Source organism: Tubulanus polymorphus, chromosome 3 (genome assembly GCF_964204645.1).
Source record: "Tubulanus polymorphus chromosome 3, tnTubPoly1.2, whole genome shotgun sequence".
Taxonomy (NCBI): Eukaryota; Metazoa; Nemertea; class Palaeonemertea; order Tubulaniformes; family Tubulanidae; genus Tubulanus; species Tubulanus polymorphus.
In genome coordinates, this window is record NC_134027.1 from 13,773,529 (window position 1) to 13,791,690 (window position 18,162).

The following is an 18,162-nucleotide window of genomic DNA, read 5'->3' on the forward strand; positions in this document are numbered from 1 at the left end:
ATGAAAATAGGCTGAATAATCGTAGCAGAAGATGAGCGCTGCGTTTTCTGTTCGATAGAATTTGTAATAAATCGTAATTTCTTGTGACCTGAAAATACTAAGCAGCAAACTATAGGTCGAGGTCTGGATATTGTAGGGGTAAATTTCAGGATTTAAAACGATCTTATAGCCGATTTCTTCTGTACCGGTATTTTAGCTTCCGTGGCCAACATAGGAAAAGGTATCCAAGACCCAATATTCAGCAACACCCTCTGATATGTGACATCATATGAATTTTAGGCCATCCCAAAATAATGGTTTGTTTGCCGTAACCCGACCGACCCGACTTAAAAGGTACCGAGTGAAAAGTTTTTTTCTGGGATTCATTGAAATAAATTTTTTTATGTTTGATAAAAACGGCCGACCGACCGAATCACTTCCGACGTATGAGCTACGTATGTTTGAATTCAATTGTGCATCGTGTGAAAACATGCCTTGAGATGTGGCCTAGTTTAAGTTTTCCAGGCAGTGTTCCAATAAGCTGTCATTCATTCTAATAGTGACAATATTAAAGCTGGTAACGTAAAAGCGCGCACATATTCAATGTACTGTTTCATTTCAGAGATGACGCTCTGGACGAAGTTATAATTTTAGAATAATTCTTGAAATCTACGCTATTAGACAAATTTCCCGTGCACAACGTTGATGATTTTTTTTGCGATATTGTTTCCATGTAAAAAAGCCCAAAGGTGAAAAATTTGGGTTTTTTTTGCCCAAAAATTTTGCAAAAGAAATTTCTACCTACCTACGGACTCATCCTGAAAAGTTGAGTCAGTGTTGCGGCAAACAGACAATTATTTTAGGATGGCCTTATTTGAAAATTTTTTCATATTGTGAAACACATTTTTTGGAAATTATAAAATAGTTTCCCTGCCTGCTGCAAATGTATATCTTTGGTCTTATTTGACTACAAAATAATTCTTTGAGAAAGATAAAATTCAATATAAACTTGTGGAACTTTGAAGTCACGAGTTAAAAAGATTTTTCAAGCAATGCCCTTATTCCAAACAACCTCTAGCTTTCAAGGTAAACCTGACTTTGCCCATGGGCAATTTATTTATATCAATGACCTTAATCATAATCTGAAAAATTCAAAAACAATTCTTTTCGCAGATGATGCTAATATTCTTTTTGAAATTGATAGAATTGATTCAATTCAAAAGGCCATTGACAAAGATATCAAGATTTTAATTGACTGGTTCCGTGCAAATTTGTTAAGGCTAAACATACCAAAAACTCACACAATCCTTTTCTCGAAAAAAAAATTTGAAGACATCCACTTAAGATTTGGTCCAGTGACAATAACACCTACTAAATCATGCAACTTCCTAGGATTAACAATGAAGACCAACTCAACTGGGATCCACACTTGAAACAGCTTGTCTCAAAAATTAACAAAAACATATTTCTTCTCCGTATTGTAAAATTTTTTTTTCTCCTGCCATGGGCTAAACGTTTTCTCTACCATAGCTATTTACATTCTCACTTTACCTATGCATTAGTAGCAATCCTATCATGCAATTATTAAAAACCATGTCAGTCAAATGAACTTTGTTTTGTCAGTAGCACTGGCCTCAAATTTGAAGAACTTTGGTCCTGATTGGTCCGTATGATGATGAAAAACCTCCGATGAAACCTGGGCTCTCACCAAGTTTGTACCGTATCATAGCGGGTCACTCATAGTTTTAGTTTTAGTTTTAGTTTACATCATTCTAGGGATGTGTTAAATTTATGAATATTTGTTCAGACAAAAGGCCCATAGCTGGTAATGAATTTTGCTAAGATTTCATTCTCGTTAAAAGTCAGTTATCATTGAAAGTTCACACTGACCAAAATTGAGTCCTTTTTAGCCCACTTGGGACTTTAGACCCAGCAGGCTATTGCGTTCACTTTTCGTCCGTCGTCCGTCTGTCCATAGATGGAATCCAGTTATTTTGGGAAGTTTTGAACACGCTTCAATGTAATGCCTTGATATTTGGGTGACACATGTATCTACCCTAGACACATCTTCAGCCAAAAAACTGGCCCTGTCAGATTCAAGATGGCCGACTGGCAGCCATTGTTGTTCGCCAAAATCAGCACTTTTTACACATTTTTGAACTTTTTGAGAGAAATTTGGAAGACACTTCGATCATTTACCTTGATCTTTTGGATATATGTAAATCCCCCCAGTGCCCATCAGCATAACAAATATTGGGTTGATTGGACTCAAGATAGCCGTCCTATGACCTTTTTAGTGCCCAAAAATGTCAATTTTGGCCCTAATTGTGAGTCCTGTAGCTTCCTACTGGTGTACCATTTCTCATTGCAATTTGTGATGAGTACTCTTTGGAAAAGGGTGTTTTATACCTGAGACAAGTATTTTTGATCAGCCAATTATGACGCAATTGGCGGCCATCTTGGTGTCATCAGTACCCATTCGTAGGAGAGAAAAAGTTTTTCCACATTATATTGATACCTAAGCGTATTTTATTCCCACAATCGATTAGAAAGTTGTAGCTCATAATGTGTTCTATGATTGTGGTGAGTTTCAAGGTCATTGGTTTTTGTATTTGGCCACCAGGGGGCGTTGAATAATACAATATCTTAGTATTTCTATATTATATTTGTACCAATGCAAATTTTGTAACCACAATCAATTGCAAAGTTGTAGCTCATGACATCGTCTATGATTGTGGCGAGTATTAAGGACATTAGTTATTCTATATGGTCACCAGGGGGCGTTGAATAGTAGATTAACTTAGTATTTCCTTATTATATTAGTACCTAGGCATATTTTGTTACCATGATCAATTGCAAAGTTGTAGTTCATGACATGTTCTATGATTATGGTGAGTTTCAAGGTCATTGGGTTTTGAATATGGTCACCAGGGGGCATCGAATAGTAGAATAACTTAGTATTTCCATATTAAATTGGTAACGAGGCATATTTAGTTATGACAATCAATTACAAAATCGTAGCTGCTGACATGTTCTATGATTGTGGTGAGTTTCAAGGTCATTGGTTTTTGTATTTGGTCACCAGGGGGGCGTTGGATATTGAAACTGTTAGATTGTTGAGCATTTGAAACCACTTCCCAAGTGGGCATGGTGTCCCTGGACCCCTAGTTGATATATTTTTTTCTTGTTTAATTTTCAATGAACTGAATTTTGCATTCCGGTAGCCTATGTGACAGAATTTTTTACTTCACATCAGTTTGGCTAGCCACTGGACCATTGGAGCTTTATTCTGTGATGGTCTAAGCCTCTATACTAGAAGGTGTGACAAGCATATCCTCCTAGTAACGACAGTGACTTTAGGTCGCAATAAGTGATGTAATTTAATCATGATATTTAGAAATTAGTTGATTGCTGAGGGACGGGATAGTTTTGAGAAAAGGCATATACAGTACAATAATACGTTGTTAATCGGTGAACTGCTTAGGAGTTGGAATGTTTCTAATGTTCAAATGCGAGGAGTGAGCTTTTTGTGGTTCAGAATGAAGTCAGGATAGGCACATTTTGTTAAGGATTGGCTGATATGTTTAATTTCATCAGGTTGAAAGGATGAATCACAAATTCTTAGAGCTCAGAGAAATAGACCTTGACCAATGAAGAAAAGCAAAATAATGAAGGTACAATTCAGAGTTTGTAGGCTTTCTATATACCAACAATTTCAAATACACAGTTAAGAAACAAAACATCAAGGAATGGTATATTTCCGTCGAGTACTGTACCCTTTCCTATGGTTTTTGCCAATATTTTCTAAATTTGGATTTATCGCCAATGGTTTTTCTATACGACCCGGCCCTGCGGTATTGCATTTAGCCCCCGGCGAAATCCGCCATCTTTTTTTCTTGGCGTTCTCGCAGTAGAACGCGTTGGATTTTTTCGCCGTAAAAATCTGGGAATTAGGATATTAGGGAGTTTTCACTCTCATAACGGTGAGTCCGTTCGGTTTGGGGGTTATCCCTGGTTTCTTTTTTTCCGTAAGAATTTTATTTACAAATATAATTTGATTGAATTGAATTGTTTTGATTTGTAACAGGATAATTATGCCATCCCCTCCTAAGGGTCAGCATCGTGGCGGGGAGGGATGCGAGCATTTGTTTGGCTCCTGGGACAACCACGATTCATCTGCGTCGTGCAGGCGCAAATCCGGTCAAATATGTGCAAGGAGCAATCCTTGCAAGATTTGCGTCGTGTGGTCCGAGGACCTTTGGCTTCGGGCCGATAAGGCTCTTAAACTAAGAGATCGTCGTCGAGTTAGCAGGGATTCGTCGGTTTCGGCCGATGTGCCAACCAACGTTTCTAATCCTGTTTCTTATCGTAAAGCGGAGCGGTCGCCGGTCGTTCAGGTACGATTGGCTTCCCAACTCCGTTCACCGGGGAGGAACGCTGGTTCACCGGCACCGGTCTCCGGTCAGTAGTCGCGAACGGCCGCACCGGTTCAGTCGGTACCGGTCCGGGTCGGGCATCGGTCCGGTTCGGCCACCGGTCCGGTCCAGACGTCGTCCGGTTCAAAACATCCGGTACGTTCATCGTCTGATTCTGATCGTCGCTCCGGGGATAGAGCTCGCTCTCCCACTAGATTTAGACGCCGTGAGCGTAATAAACGAGCAAGATCTCCTTCTCGCAGATCAAGGTTTGATCGCGAGAGGGACTACGATCGTTATTGTCGGAAGTTTCGCCGTCGGTCTTCTCATCGTTCTTCGACGTCGGTTAGCGATGAAAGCGATTCTTCTAGTAGGTCGCGATCCCGTCCGAGGGACCGTCACCGAAGTCGGCATGATCGTCGGGATACTGGAAAATACCTGACTCAGAAGGATTTCCATGTATTTGAGGAGAAAATTTTAAACTTGTTATCTTCGTCGCAACAAGTCGCTGCAACTTCTACAACAGGTAAGCCTATTCCTGATTGTCTGGTTAGAAGTTCGCCAGCCCACTCAGTTCTTCAGAATTCTGACTCTGAATTCCTGGATGCTGCGGTAGGGTCTGATTTCAATGAGGATCCGGTCCCAGAAGCGGCAATTCCTTCTGGGGTCGTTCCTGTCGCGAGCAATTGTGGGTTGCCCCAGACGATGGGGGCTTCCCTGGCTCGCAATGTATCTCCGTCCCGTTCAGTTTTATCCGAACCAGTGGGGGACTTGCCATTTAGAGCGATGATAAGTGAGTTCTTTGTCAAGCACGGGGCAACTCGCGCTAAGCCCACAGCAGCTCCTCTGGTCGGTGAGTCAATGGAAGCTTATCCGATCTTAATGTTTTACGGGAATCGTCGGCGGTTTCGAGAGAATGGGCTCGATTGGATACGCAATTATGGGGTGAATGTCGGCTTGGAACATTTTCATTTCCCCCTCCAGAACGGGGTATGAAATATTTTAGTTCAACCGATCCACCTATAGGCGCATTTCGCTCGGGATATTATGCAACTCCAGGTGCTGTGGATCACAGTCATAATTGCCTGGATGCTGATTATACTTTGATCAGCCCGGATACTGTTACAGCACAGTCGGGTATTCGTTTGCCTAAGTCCGGTTTGGTGGCCATGACGTCAATCCTGGACAATCTTACCAGGGTTGGTTCGTTTCAGGATATGGCACTTAAGGTGTTGACGGGTGAGCTTCGCGAGACTCACGCCGCCGTTCATGCGGGCTCCGATCCAGAGTCATTTGCCCTAAAACTGGAGGGAATGGACCGAATTATCCAATCTTTGGCTCGGTCTGTTTCGCATGTAATTCCGTTGTCGGTTGGCCATGACGTCAATCCTGGACAATCTTACCAGGGTTGGTTCGTTTCAGGATATGGCGCTTAAGCTGTTGACGGGTGAGCTTCGCGAGACTCACGCCACCGTTCTTGCGGGCTCCCACCCAGTCAGTTGCCCTAAAACTGGAGGGAATGGACCGGATTATCCAATCTTTGGCTCGGTCTGTTTCGCATGTAATTCTGTTGTCGGTTCGGGGTCAGGCTAATCTTTTGTTAGCCTCCCGTCAGTCAGTGATGGACTCCAGTTCCAAAACTCGTCTACCGGATATGGTGTCCAATGCTTTGCTGAGAGCTCAATTGGGGACGTCTTCACGTCTCTTCTCCGGTTGGTGCCCTCCGGTTTCCGCAGAGCTGAGGAAGATTCGGGAGGTCCAGGCCAAGTCCAACCCCCGAACTCCGTGGAAAAAGCGTTCTGTTCCGACGCCGGCGGCGCAAGGTTCGGCACGGACGCAAACAGGACCATCTCAAACTTCAGCGCTTTCTCAGGCGGCTTCGGATGCCGGTTGGAGAACTAGCGCGCAACTTCAACAATCGTGTCAAGCCTCGTCCAGTCGTAACAGTTCCAGTTCGTATCGAGGCAAGGGGAAGGCTCCAAAAAAGGGGCTCTTTCGGAAAAACTCGAAATGAATTCTTGGGACCAGTGGGAGGTTGTCTGCAGCAGGCAGAAACCCACTGGTCCGACCTTTTCGGAGACGGTTGGCCCTCCCGGGTCGTCTCTCGTGGCTACCGTGTCCGTTTCCTAAGGCGACCGCGCCTGACGAGGTCACCTCCCGACATGCAGCCAAAACCAGGTCAGGAGGCCTTAATCTCTCCGGCTCTCAAGGAATTGGCCGAGAAGGGAGCGATAGAACCAGTTTGCAACGAAACTTCTCCCGGCTGGTTTTCTCGAATATTCATGGTACCAAAGGCCACAGGGGGTCAACGGACGGTGATAGATCTGTCATCCCTCAATCGGCACCTAGACATTCCAAGGTTCCGGATGACCAAACCCAATGACGTGATTCAAGGGCTCCGTCCGGGTCAATGGGCGGCTTCGTTGGACCTGAAAGATGCTTACTTTCAGGTTCCAATACACCCAAAATCTCGGCGATTTCTCAGGATAAAGTGGAAAGGCCGCCAGTTCCAATTCAGGTCTCTTCCATTTGGCCTCAGTACGGCCCCGTCGGTTTTCACCAAGTTGGTCAAGTCAGTTCAGAAGGTACTTCAGTCAAGGGGTGTTCGACTGTTCGTTTACCTTGACGACTGGTAAATAGTCGCGAATTCGGCTCAGGAATGTCGGGAGGCAATGACCTCAGTCTTGGACTTAGTCCATCAGCTAGGGTTCCGCGTAAACAGGGAAAAATCTCAGTTGACGCCGGCCCAACAGTTCACTTATCTCGGCAAGGACTTCGATCTCCGAATCGGCAAAGTCTTTCCGTCTATGGCTCGAGTAGCCAAACTTCAAGAAGCTGTAGCGGGAGTTTCCACAACGCCGAGAACAGCTCGTTACTGGTCACGGCTTCTAGGCTCCATCAGCTTCATGGGTCTGGTGGTGCCCTTAGGCCGCCTCAGAAGCAGGCGCTTGCAACAATATTGGAAGGTCTTCTGGTCTCGGTCGAAGGGCAACTGGGAGACCTTGATTCCCGTACCTCCAACCGATCTAAGTCTGGATCTTCAGTGGTGGGCGGCAACTACGAATCTTCGGCGTGGGGTGTCACTAGCCCTGTTAGAGGCTCCAGTTCGTGTATTCACGGATGCCAGTCACCAAGGATGGGGGGCACATCTGGAGAACCGAGTCAAAGCCGGGAGATGGTCTCGCTACGAGGCCACCAACCACATAAATTTCCTAGAAATGCTGGCCGTGTGGAAGGCCCTGAAGTTCTTTCACAAGGAGAGTGGAGGGCCACCACGTTTGGTTAGCCACAGACAATTCATCAGTGAGGACTTACCTTCAGAACCAAGGGGGCACTCACTCAGAAACCCTCACAGGTCTGTCGGCCAAAATTCTTCTTTGGTGCCAGACAAAGGGCGTGTCCCTGACTGTGGCACATTTAGCAGGGAAAAGGAACGTGATGGCCGATGCTCTGTCTCGTCGAGGTCAGGCTATTGCGACAGAATGGGCTCTCCACCAAGAAGTAGCCGATCGGGTTCGGGGCATGTTTGGCAATCCGCTGCTGGATCTGTTTGCCACCCGGTTCAATCGGAGGTGTCCTCTGTTTGTGTCCCCGTTTCCAGACGCGGAAGCGTGGGGGTCGATGCCTTCTCTCTGGACTGGTCGGGGATGCATACGTATGCGTTCCCGCCCACACCAGTCCTGCCGCGCTTACTGGATCAAATAGAGAGATCAGTCAATTGCAACATAGTTCTGGTAGCACCATGTTGGCCAGCTCAGAAATGGTTCCTACCACTTCTCAACCTACTGTGCAACAACCCCAGGATTCTTCCGAATTTCCCATCGCTTCTGTCTTGGGGGAACTTTCGGCATTATCCAAACAGCCAGTGGTTAAATCTGCTCGCCTGGCCATTGTCCAGCGATCCTTGTCAGCTTCAGGCTTTTCAGAACAGGCTGCCTCCTTTATCGCTGGATCTAAACGGCCATCAACAAGTACCATTTACGATGCCAAATGGAGCCATTTCGCGGATTGGTGTGCTGCAGGGGAAATTGATCCATGCTCACCCTCTGTAGCTCAATTGGCAGATTTTTTACTGCACCTATTTGTAGTAAAAGGTTTGCAGGTCATAACTATTAAAGGTTACCGCTCCGCGATTTCTCATACATTGCGTGCTTCTGGATGGCCAAATGTAGCAGGGGATCATCGGATATCCCAGCTTGTTGCAGGGTTTTCTATTTCCCGGCCTCGGATACCAAGGATAGTTCCACCATGGGATCTGTCTGTAATTTTGAAGAAGTTAATGGAGGCTCCATTTGAACCTCTTTCGGCAGCGTCATTTGCGAATTTGTCAAAAAAGACTGTATTTTTTCTGTTCTTGGCTTGCTCGGCCCGTCGCTCTGAGATTCATGCGCTTTCAGTCCGACAAGGTCATATTGTCTTTGGGCCAGCGAATGAATTTGTTTCGCTGCGGCCTGCTTTGGAATTTTTGGCAAAGAACCAACGACCAGGCTCGGTTGAGCGTCAATGGCGAATTGAAGCCCTAAAACATCGAGTGGAACCGGGCATCCCGGACAGGACTTTATGTCCTGTGCGGGCGTTGTGTTTCTATTTAGATCGCTCTGCTTCACGGAGGGGTTCACGGGAGCGGTTATTTATTCCGCTGCTGGATCACCTAAAGGGGGATATTTCGCGGGACACAGTGGCCCGATGGGTCTCTTCACTGATCAAGGACATTTTATTGAAGGAGAATCTTTCCTCGGAGGGAGTGGTTTCTCATCAAGTGAGGTCTATGGCTACTTCCTGCGCAGCCTTTTCGGGTGCTCCGTTGGAGGAAGTCTGTCGGGCCGCCTTTTGGAATTCACCGTCGACATTCACGTCATTTTGTTTACGGGATGTTTCAGGCCAGTTAGGCTCATTAGCTTCACTTTGTCCTGTTGTCATGGCTCAAGGTGTCCGTTCTTTCCGATCGGACCCTTTAGTGTAGAATATTTATGTTGCATTATCAGGATCACAGGGGGTGTATCCTTGTACATAGTTTGGGCTCATATCTGCAAGTATTAATTTCGCAAAATTCTGGGGGGGCCCCTGAGCTGGACGGACTCACTGTGGCCAACCGGTCTTCCCTGTGCTACAGTGCTCCAATCCGTGCTTGGGTAAGTGCTCTCTTTTTCCCTCTTACCTTGCGTTTGAGCGGTGGTTTTTCTATCTACCTTTCCCACCATCCTTGTGCTAGGCTAGTCTAGCAAAAACCATAGGAAAGGGTACAGTACTCGATGGAAATATTACAATTTTTGGAACTAAAATTTGTATTTCCGAGTAGTACTTACCCTTTCCTATGGTGGGAATCCCGCCCACCTGCCCCGCATAGCTGTTTTTTTTTGGTCTGCTATGACGTAAAAAGATGGCGGATTTCGCCGGTGGCTAAATGCAATACCGCAGGGCCGGGTCGTATAGAAAAACCATTGGCGATAAATCCAAATTTAGAAAATATTGGCAAAAACCATAGGAAAGGGTAAGTACTACTCGGAAATACAAATTTTAGTTCCAAAAATTGTAATTTTACCATATTCCCATTCATGAGTGAAGGATAGAAGGGAGTTAAGATACAAAAGAAAATTATCAATGTTAAAATCAAAGGGAACTAAATCCAGGATATTATCAACGTATCTAAGCCAGATTACAGGAGGTATACCTGTGTAGAAAGGTAATACTTAAGATTTGACATTTTTGTGCCCCTGGCTCAACTTAAGTTCTGACGATACGATCGGGTATACAAAATTCCGATTTTTATTTTCCTATTTCGGCGATGTCCGATTTTCCACCCGCCAACGCGTTGTAACACAATATGATGACTTGGTAGAACAGAATTGAATAGGTGGGGAATTTATATGCACGCGCGCGGTGGATGAGTGCGTCGCTATATATACTGTGTACGTGGGTCAGGCGATAAACAGCGCTTACTAGCGCGCGCGCGTGTGTGTGTATGAGAGTAGCTGTGTTATTGATTTTATCTACACATGGCGCACGATTATTTCGTAGTAGGAGAGCAGCTTCTTAATTTATTACAAGAATCAAAATAAAGTTCATTCGTTTTGAAATACGTTGTTTTAAATCATTCTTGAATATCATGACATGTGGCAAAATGTGATTGTTATTGTCAAATTGCTCCGCATCGTTTCGGAGAAGAATCGGTTTACTGCGGTAATTAGCTCGTTTTCACAGCGCGATGAGCATTAGAAGATCCGGGTTAGATTTCAACGTGTGGACTAGTTATTTGTGGTTGAAATGTTTTGGTAAGCAATTGCTTTGTTAGTTTGAACCTTAATGTTGTCACTCTTGTATTAGTTTGATTTAAAAAGATAATTTAAGATCCTTTTGAGCAGTGCATCTCAAAGTAAACTTTTAGTTCGCATATTTGGCAGATGGGTTAGGGTTGGGGTCAGCACCATCGAGTTGCATGTAGATTTAGAGACTTTTTACTGTTTGTATCTTTCAGTTCTTTACATGGAGTCTCTCTGGGACAGTATCATGGAATTGATGCTGGAAATTGATATATTCGCATGACAGCTGTATAGTGTTATGTAATTCGTTTGACAATTTATGCCAGTTTTATGTTCTTATTTTTTAGTCTATTGTATATTTTTGATAAACACTGTTGATTTTTATCTTTCATAAAATAATAAAGAAAAATACATTCTGTAGAATTTGCTGATTTTTAGCCCACTTGGGACTTTAGTCCCAGCGGGCTATTGCGTTCACTTTTCGTCCATCGTCCGTCCGTAGACGGAATCCAGTTATTTTGGGAAGTTTTGAAGACGCTTCAAGGTAACGTCTTGATATTTGGGTTACACGTGTATCTACCCTAGACACATCTTCAGCCCAAAAACTGGCCCTGTCAGAATCAAGATGGCTGACTGGCAGCCATTGTTGTTCGCCAAAATCAGCACTTTTTACACATTTTTGAACTTTTTGAGGGAAATTTTGAAGACGCTTCGATCAATTACCTTGATCTTTCGGATATATATGAATCCCCCCAGGGCCCATCAACAAAACAAAAATTGGGTCGGTCGGACTCAAGATGGCCGTCCTATGACCTTTTTAGTGCCCAAAAATGTTAATTTTGCCCGAATTCTGAGTCCTGTAGCTTCCTACTGGTTTACCATTTCTCATTGCAATTTGTGATGGGTATTCTTTGGAAAGGGATGTTTTATACCTCAGACAGGTATTTTTCATCAGCCAATTATGACGCAATTGGTGGCCATCTTGGTGTCACCAGTACTCATTCGTAAGTGGGAAAAAGTTTTTCCACATTATATTGATACCTAAGCGTATTTTGCTACCACAATCAATTAGAAAGTTGTAGCTCATAACGTGTTCTATGATTGTGGTGAGTTTCAAGGTAATTGGATTTCGTATATGGCCACCAGGGGGCGTTGAATAATACAATATCTTAGCATTTCTTTATTATATTCGTACCTATGCATATTTTGTAACCACAATCAATTGGAAAGTTGTAGCTCATGACATCATCTATGATTGTTGTGAGTTTTAAGGACATTAGTTTTTCTATATGGTCACCAGGGGGCGTTGAATAGTAGAATAACTTAGTATTTCCTTATTATATTGGTACCTAGGCATATTTTGTTACCATGATCAATTGCAAAGTTGTAGTTCATGACATGTTCTATGATTGTGGTAAGTTTTGAGGTCATTGGGTTTTGAATATGGTCTCCAGAGGGCGTTGAATAGTAGAATAACTTAGTATTTCCGTATCAATTTGGTAACGAGGCATATTTTGTTATCACAATCAATTACAAAATCGTAGCTGCTGACATATTCTATGATTGTGGTGAGTTTCAAGGTCATTGGTTTTTGTATATTGTTGCCAGGGGGTGTTGAATATTGAAATTGTTAGATTGTTGAACATTTGGAACCACTTCCCAAGTGGGCATGGTGTCTCTGGACCCCTAGTTTATTTTGCTAATAGATAATTCCATATTTTTATATCCAGCTTTCATATATCGCATGTGAAAGGTATTCCTAATTGAAAGCAAAATATTCCTACTTGGAAAAGTCACAATTTCTTCGGTTTCGATATATTCCTACTGAAACCTTCAATATTCCTAATTAATCTGCCATTCATCCCTAAATGGAATTTTGAAAGGTTGGCAGCCCTGCTAGAGGCCGCAATTGTTGACCGATTGTTTTAAAACTTGGTACACAAGTAGGATATCACTTGGGCCAGAACCCTATTTAAAATTGGTCAATTCGATTTAAATTATGGCCACCAGGGGGCCAACATAAAAAAAACGACGTTAACAGCCTAGAGGCCGCAATTGTTGACCAATTGTTTTAAAACTTGGTACACAAGTAGGATATTATGGCCACCAGGGGGCCGCCATGAAAAACGACGTTAACAGCCTAGAGGCCGCAATTGTTGACCGATTGTTTTAAAACTTGGTACACAAGTAGGATATCACTTGGGCCAGAACCCTATTTAAAATTGGGTCGATTAGATTTAAATTATGGCCACCAGGGGCCGACATGAAAAACGCGCCAGTAGCTCATTCATCAAATGTTATTGGTAAATCAGCAAAAAATATTTAGGGTCCTTGTATGTTCTTTAATGGTAAATATTTTTATTTTCCAGTGGAAGTAATGAAACATGTGTATGATGACAATATTTGTTTGCTGGTTATTTGTACTCGAGGATTCATCATCGGTATTATACGATAAAGTCTATGTATTATATGTTGTATACATATATCCTGCCATTTGATTTTGAAATATATGATTTTGTTATTATGTTAATCACATTGATATAGTGTAATCCACATATCTATACCCAGGAAGCATAATCATGAATTTTCCTTGCTACGTCAATATGAAATGAGCGTATTCAAAAAGTATGTACCTAAGAAAACCGCTTTTAATGGTGTATATTTTATGTCCAACTTGTATTCACAGTGCTCACCACTTGTGTGGAGCTTAAATAGATGAAAAAGTATAGGACAATGAACTAAATGGACATAAGTCCTCATTAAGCAAAAGGTCAAACCTAATATATACCGTGATACATATGGGGATACCAATTTAATCTTGAAATATGTAACGGCTGAAAATCTAGAGCTTTAAGATGTTTACGTCTCATCTGTTGAAATGCAAGAACTTATGTCTATGTAGTCCATTGTCCTGTATTTTACTTGAATTATATGTGTATATTATGTACACACAGTAAAACCTGAAGCAACTGTTAGACAGTTCATGTAATATCTTTCACCTAGAATTGACCGTCCTGGTGGTTTTCATTGCCGTATTTAGACTGCAGTGGCCCCCTCAGAAATTTTAGAAAGTGCAATTAAAGTTCAAATTCTAGGCACCGCCCTGGCATTAATTGTCTAATTAACGTTTTGCAAATGTTAAATCTACTATTAAAGGCCGACTTCAAGTATAAAAGGCCCATCATCTGTCAGACATGGCAGTATCTCTGAACCCATGGAGCAGTCAAGAGCTCCAGCGTTGAAACTGGAATTTCCGTAATATCTCTGTCAGTTAACTGATTTGGACCCTCCTTTTTGTCAGGGATATGTGTAAACATGTAATATAGTCATATCTATGGCTTAAAATTTAGTTTAAGCCCTCCTTCATGCATAAATTAGCAATTTACTTAGTGCATTCTTCAAATTTTCAAATCTTTGAATGACAAGCTGGGAGGAGTTATTCACCTCACCACAGAGAGCACAGTGACCTTTTATGTTCAACTCCATTATTACTGGAGGAATTCTTATCAAAAACATCTACAAAATCAGCGAATTCTGATTAAGAAGATTACTATGACCAAAATGATATCAAACATATACGAAAAAAGTTTTTCTTTACGTGTCACTGTGATACTGTGTGATACTGGTGTGAGCCAGATGTGTTCCAGTAAACACTATAAACAAACTACCGCTTGCTAGTTGCTAGTGGGATGTGGCCTGCACTGCGAATCTCAAGTACTAACCGGTGGGTTTTTGGACCTCCATTTGAGTCGGCCTTTAACGTAATGCAGTTGTATGTTATTCAATACTTAATGCTCGTTTCAAATAAGCTGATAGTCTGATTTCTTTGCGCTACTGTTTTGACTCATGTTGCTATCCTATCTTTGAACCTATGAAATATTTGTTTGACAAAGTATGGTCGTGCTCTATAAGTATCTTGCAAACAGATACTATATGTAGGCTGGCTGAAATAAGGGCTTCGCATAGAACTTTTTATGGACTTTCGCTTTAGCGAAGTCCATTTTGTTATCCCATATATAACTTCTTCATTTGGTACAAAATAACTTCCAAACGAGGCTTAGCTTCTCTTCGGGACTTTTAAAACATTTAATGCAGTAATAAAAGCTCTAACCCTATTGAAGAATTTCATCGGAATCCGTTGCTTATTTATCAATTTAGTTATTTATTTGTTGTTGGAACTACATTTCGTTTCGGAAGAACACATGCCCTTTTACGTATATTCACGCTTCACACACTTGCGTGACGCATTTACTCACTGCAATGTAGTGTATTGATCAGTCCATGTATGTGAAAAGCGCGCCTCGTATGGCCTAGTTGAAGTTTTCTTTGAAACTGCAAATGATTCAACTGCCAAGGTTCGTAGCGGCCGGCCGGAAAGCAGTGCATTTCTAGAAGGGCAGTAAAATTGGGAAAGAGGGGAGTGAATCTTGGAAATTTTTTAATTTATGAAAGTAAATTGTCTAACTAACTTCGTTCACAATGTATAGAAATTGTCACAACATGAACGTGGAGAGTGTCTATTTGAGTCAGTGGGGAAAACCTGCTGCCATGTATATTCATGATGAATCATCATGCAGTTGTGTGTGATGGAGATTGTATCAATAGACAGATTTTCATGAAAACCTCAGGCTTCTATCAAGGGGTCGTCTTAGGCTTTTTTGATTACTTGGAGCACGGATTCTCTGAAATTCTGCCAAAGCTGCATGCCGAAGATAGGAATGTGTTTCCATTCATAATTCGAATAAAAGACATTCTTTTCTTGATATTATTTTCCGTCCTTATTTTCAATCTAATTGTCTGTAAAATGTCAGCCTTCTCCCATCATTTGAATTCAATCCAATTATAGTTTTCAATATTTTTCATTTGTTCTGCTCATAATCGCTAATCTAGGCTACAACCAATTTTTAAATTTGTATACTGATTAAACATACAATCATGTAAATTTAGGAAAGTCCATATTAAGAATTTTGTTTCTTGTTGGAAAATATTTTTGTGTTAACCCTTTGATAAATAATTTGACCTTATGAATTAGGTCGAGATTACATTCGCACATTCTCATAGGAATGTTAAGGAATGGGCTAAAAACATAGCTGGCAGCTGGGTGGAATATGAATCTATATAGGGGCTGTCTATAAAAGACGTCCATGGTTGAGGGTGGGGTTGTGAAGTTTGGACTTCTATAGACAAGGGGGAGGGGGTTGTTTGGATGTGGACCTCTCAAATCTTGTAAGCCAGAACAAATCATTTAGTGCATTACATGGATCATTACTTCAACTTCAAATTAGAGGAGAAATAGGTCACATTGGCTTATAGATGTTTTTAAGCATACCCCCAGTAATATAATTTCTGGAATATTAAACATAGTCCATCAGCAATGCTATCCGTCGAGGTGAGATGACTGAAAATACTTGTTTGTTGACCATTTCAAGAATCCTTTATATTGCTGCTGGGTTCTATGTGTCATCAAAAAGGTCACTGTATAAAAAAAGGGTTCCATGCATCCCTTAAGAAAGTTATTTGCATGCGGGTTCATAACTCAATTTTAGCCCACTTTGGACTTTAAGTCCCAGCTATTGCGTTCACTTAACATCTGTCCAATGACGGAATCCAGTTATTTTGGTAAGTTTTGAAGACGCTACAAGTAATTTCTTAATATTTGGTTTATACATGTATCTACTCTAGACACATCTTCGGCCCAAAAACTGGCACTGTCAGATTCAAGATGGCCGACTGGCAGCCATTGTTGTTTACCAAAATCGGCACTTTTTACCCATTGTTGAAGTTTTCAAGGGAAATTTTGAAGACGCTTTTATCAATTGCCTTGATGTTATGTATACATTTGTATCCCCCAAGGGCCCATCAGCATGAGAAAAATTGGGTCGATCGGACTCAAGAAGTGTATTTTGACGGACAAATTTAACTCACAGAATGCATCATTTGCCATCTTATGAAAAGCTGACAGGATAGTGCCCCTTGGGGCTCTTTTTGATCAGACAATTATGACTCAATTGGCAACCATCTAGGTGTCATCAGTGCTCATTCATAGGTGGAAGAAAGTTTTTCCACATTAAATTGATACCTAAGCATATTAGCATATTTTGTTACCACTATCAATTGGAATGTTGTAGCCCATGACATGGTCTATGATCGTAGTGAGTTTCACAGTCATTGGTTTTTGAAAATGGCCACCAGGGGGCATTGAACAATGCAATAACTTAGTACTTCTATATTATATTTGTACCTATGCATGTTTTGGTACCACAATCAATCACAAAATTGTAGCTGCTGACATGTTTTATGATTGTGGCGAGTTTCAAGGTAATTGGAGGAGGCGTTGAATTTTTAAATTTTTAGATTGTTGAGCATCTGAAACCACTTCCCAAGTGGGCATGGTGCCCCTGGACCCCTAGTTTAAAAATCATTATAGATAAAACAACGATGTCTATGAACTTAACACGTGTCTGCAATATATGTTTGCAAAATCAAAGAAAAGTGGTTCTGCCTACTAGATAATGCCCGCTCCTCATGACCACAATAGTACCTCGATCTATCACAACTACCGAAGTCTAAAAACAAATAAACAAAATTTTTATCATTTTCTGCACGATTATGATCGCAAATGGCAATAACTCGATCTCCCAGTCTTCAATATGTTGAATATGAATAAACTTAACATGATACAACACACCAATATTCGGTGCGTAACCAATCAAGAGTATTACTGTGACAGTAGTTAGTAACTGTATTATATATCATTGAGCTTAAAGTATGTATGAGTACGGTCAAATGGAATGTAACATATCAAATGTTGGCTGAGGGAATTATCATGGTAGCAGGCATAATGTCAAAAGCCCGTAACTTTGATGTAAGAAGAGAGTCGTTGTATGATATATCACAAGAGATGATCCCGCTAAAATATTGAAGATGATAGTATTACTGTGCTGATTCATTTAGTTGATATCATATTAGTTGTGCAACTCTAATTTCGTACCTTTTGTTATTAGTGCTATATCTATGTTTTATTATCGGCATAAACATAGTAAATTATTCATGTATATACATTCCATTCTATTTTTGTATCTATTTTCTATTTTGTATACATATAAATGTGGCTATTTCCTTTATCTGAAATAAATAATAACAATTAATATTGATGTCATAAAATAATTAGTTTTTATCATGTGACATGTGCCTACAATCGATAAAGGCGTATCTAACATTTTCATGGTGGAATATATTCACCGTCTTCCCTAAGGGGTTCTTACGGACACGAAGGACATATTAAAGATACAACGTCATAAGTACCTGGTACGGTACTGCAGATTTTGCACAGGGCCACCTTGATATCTTCCAATTGTCACGATATCACGTGACCGGGAACCTCAAACCATATAACAGGAACTCGTCACTGGAAATGAATATGTTCATTTACACTATATGCAGACAGTAAGTAGACAGATACTTATATTCGGCGAAATAACGATTGGCATCAACTAATCATGCGGTAC

General features: G+C 41.5%; 1 protein-coding gene across 1 annotated transcript in view; it reads left to right on the plus strand.

Annotated features, from left to right (window-relative positions):
* Positions 1-17,791, plus strand: part of LOC141902107 (cadherin EGF LAG seven-pass G-type receptor 2-like) — a 161,393-nt gene extending 143,602 nt beyond the window's left edge. Inside the window, exon 32 of the mRNA XM_074789748.1 lies at positions 13,024-17,791. Coding sequence (XP_074645849.1) covers positions 13,024-13,048 — 25 coding nt within the window. The 3' untranslated portion in view covers positions 13,049-17,791. The remainder of the gene's footprint in view (positions 1-13,023) is intronic.
* Positions 17,792-18,162: the final 371 nt, after the last annotated feature.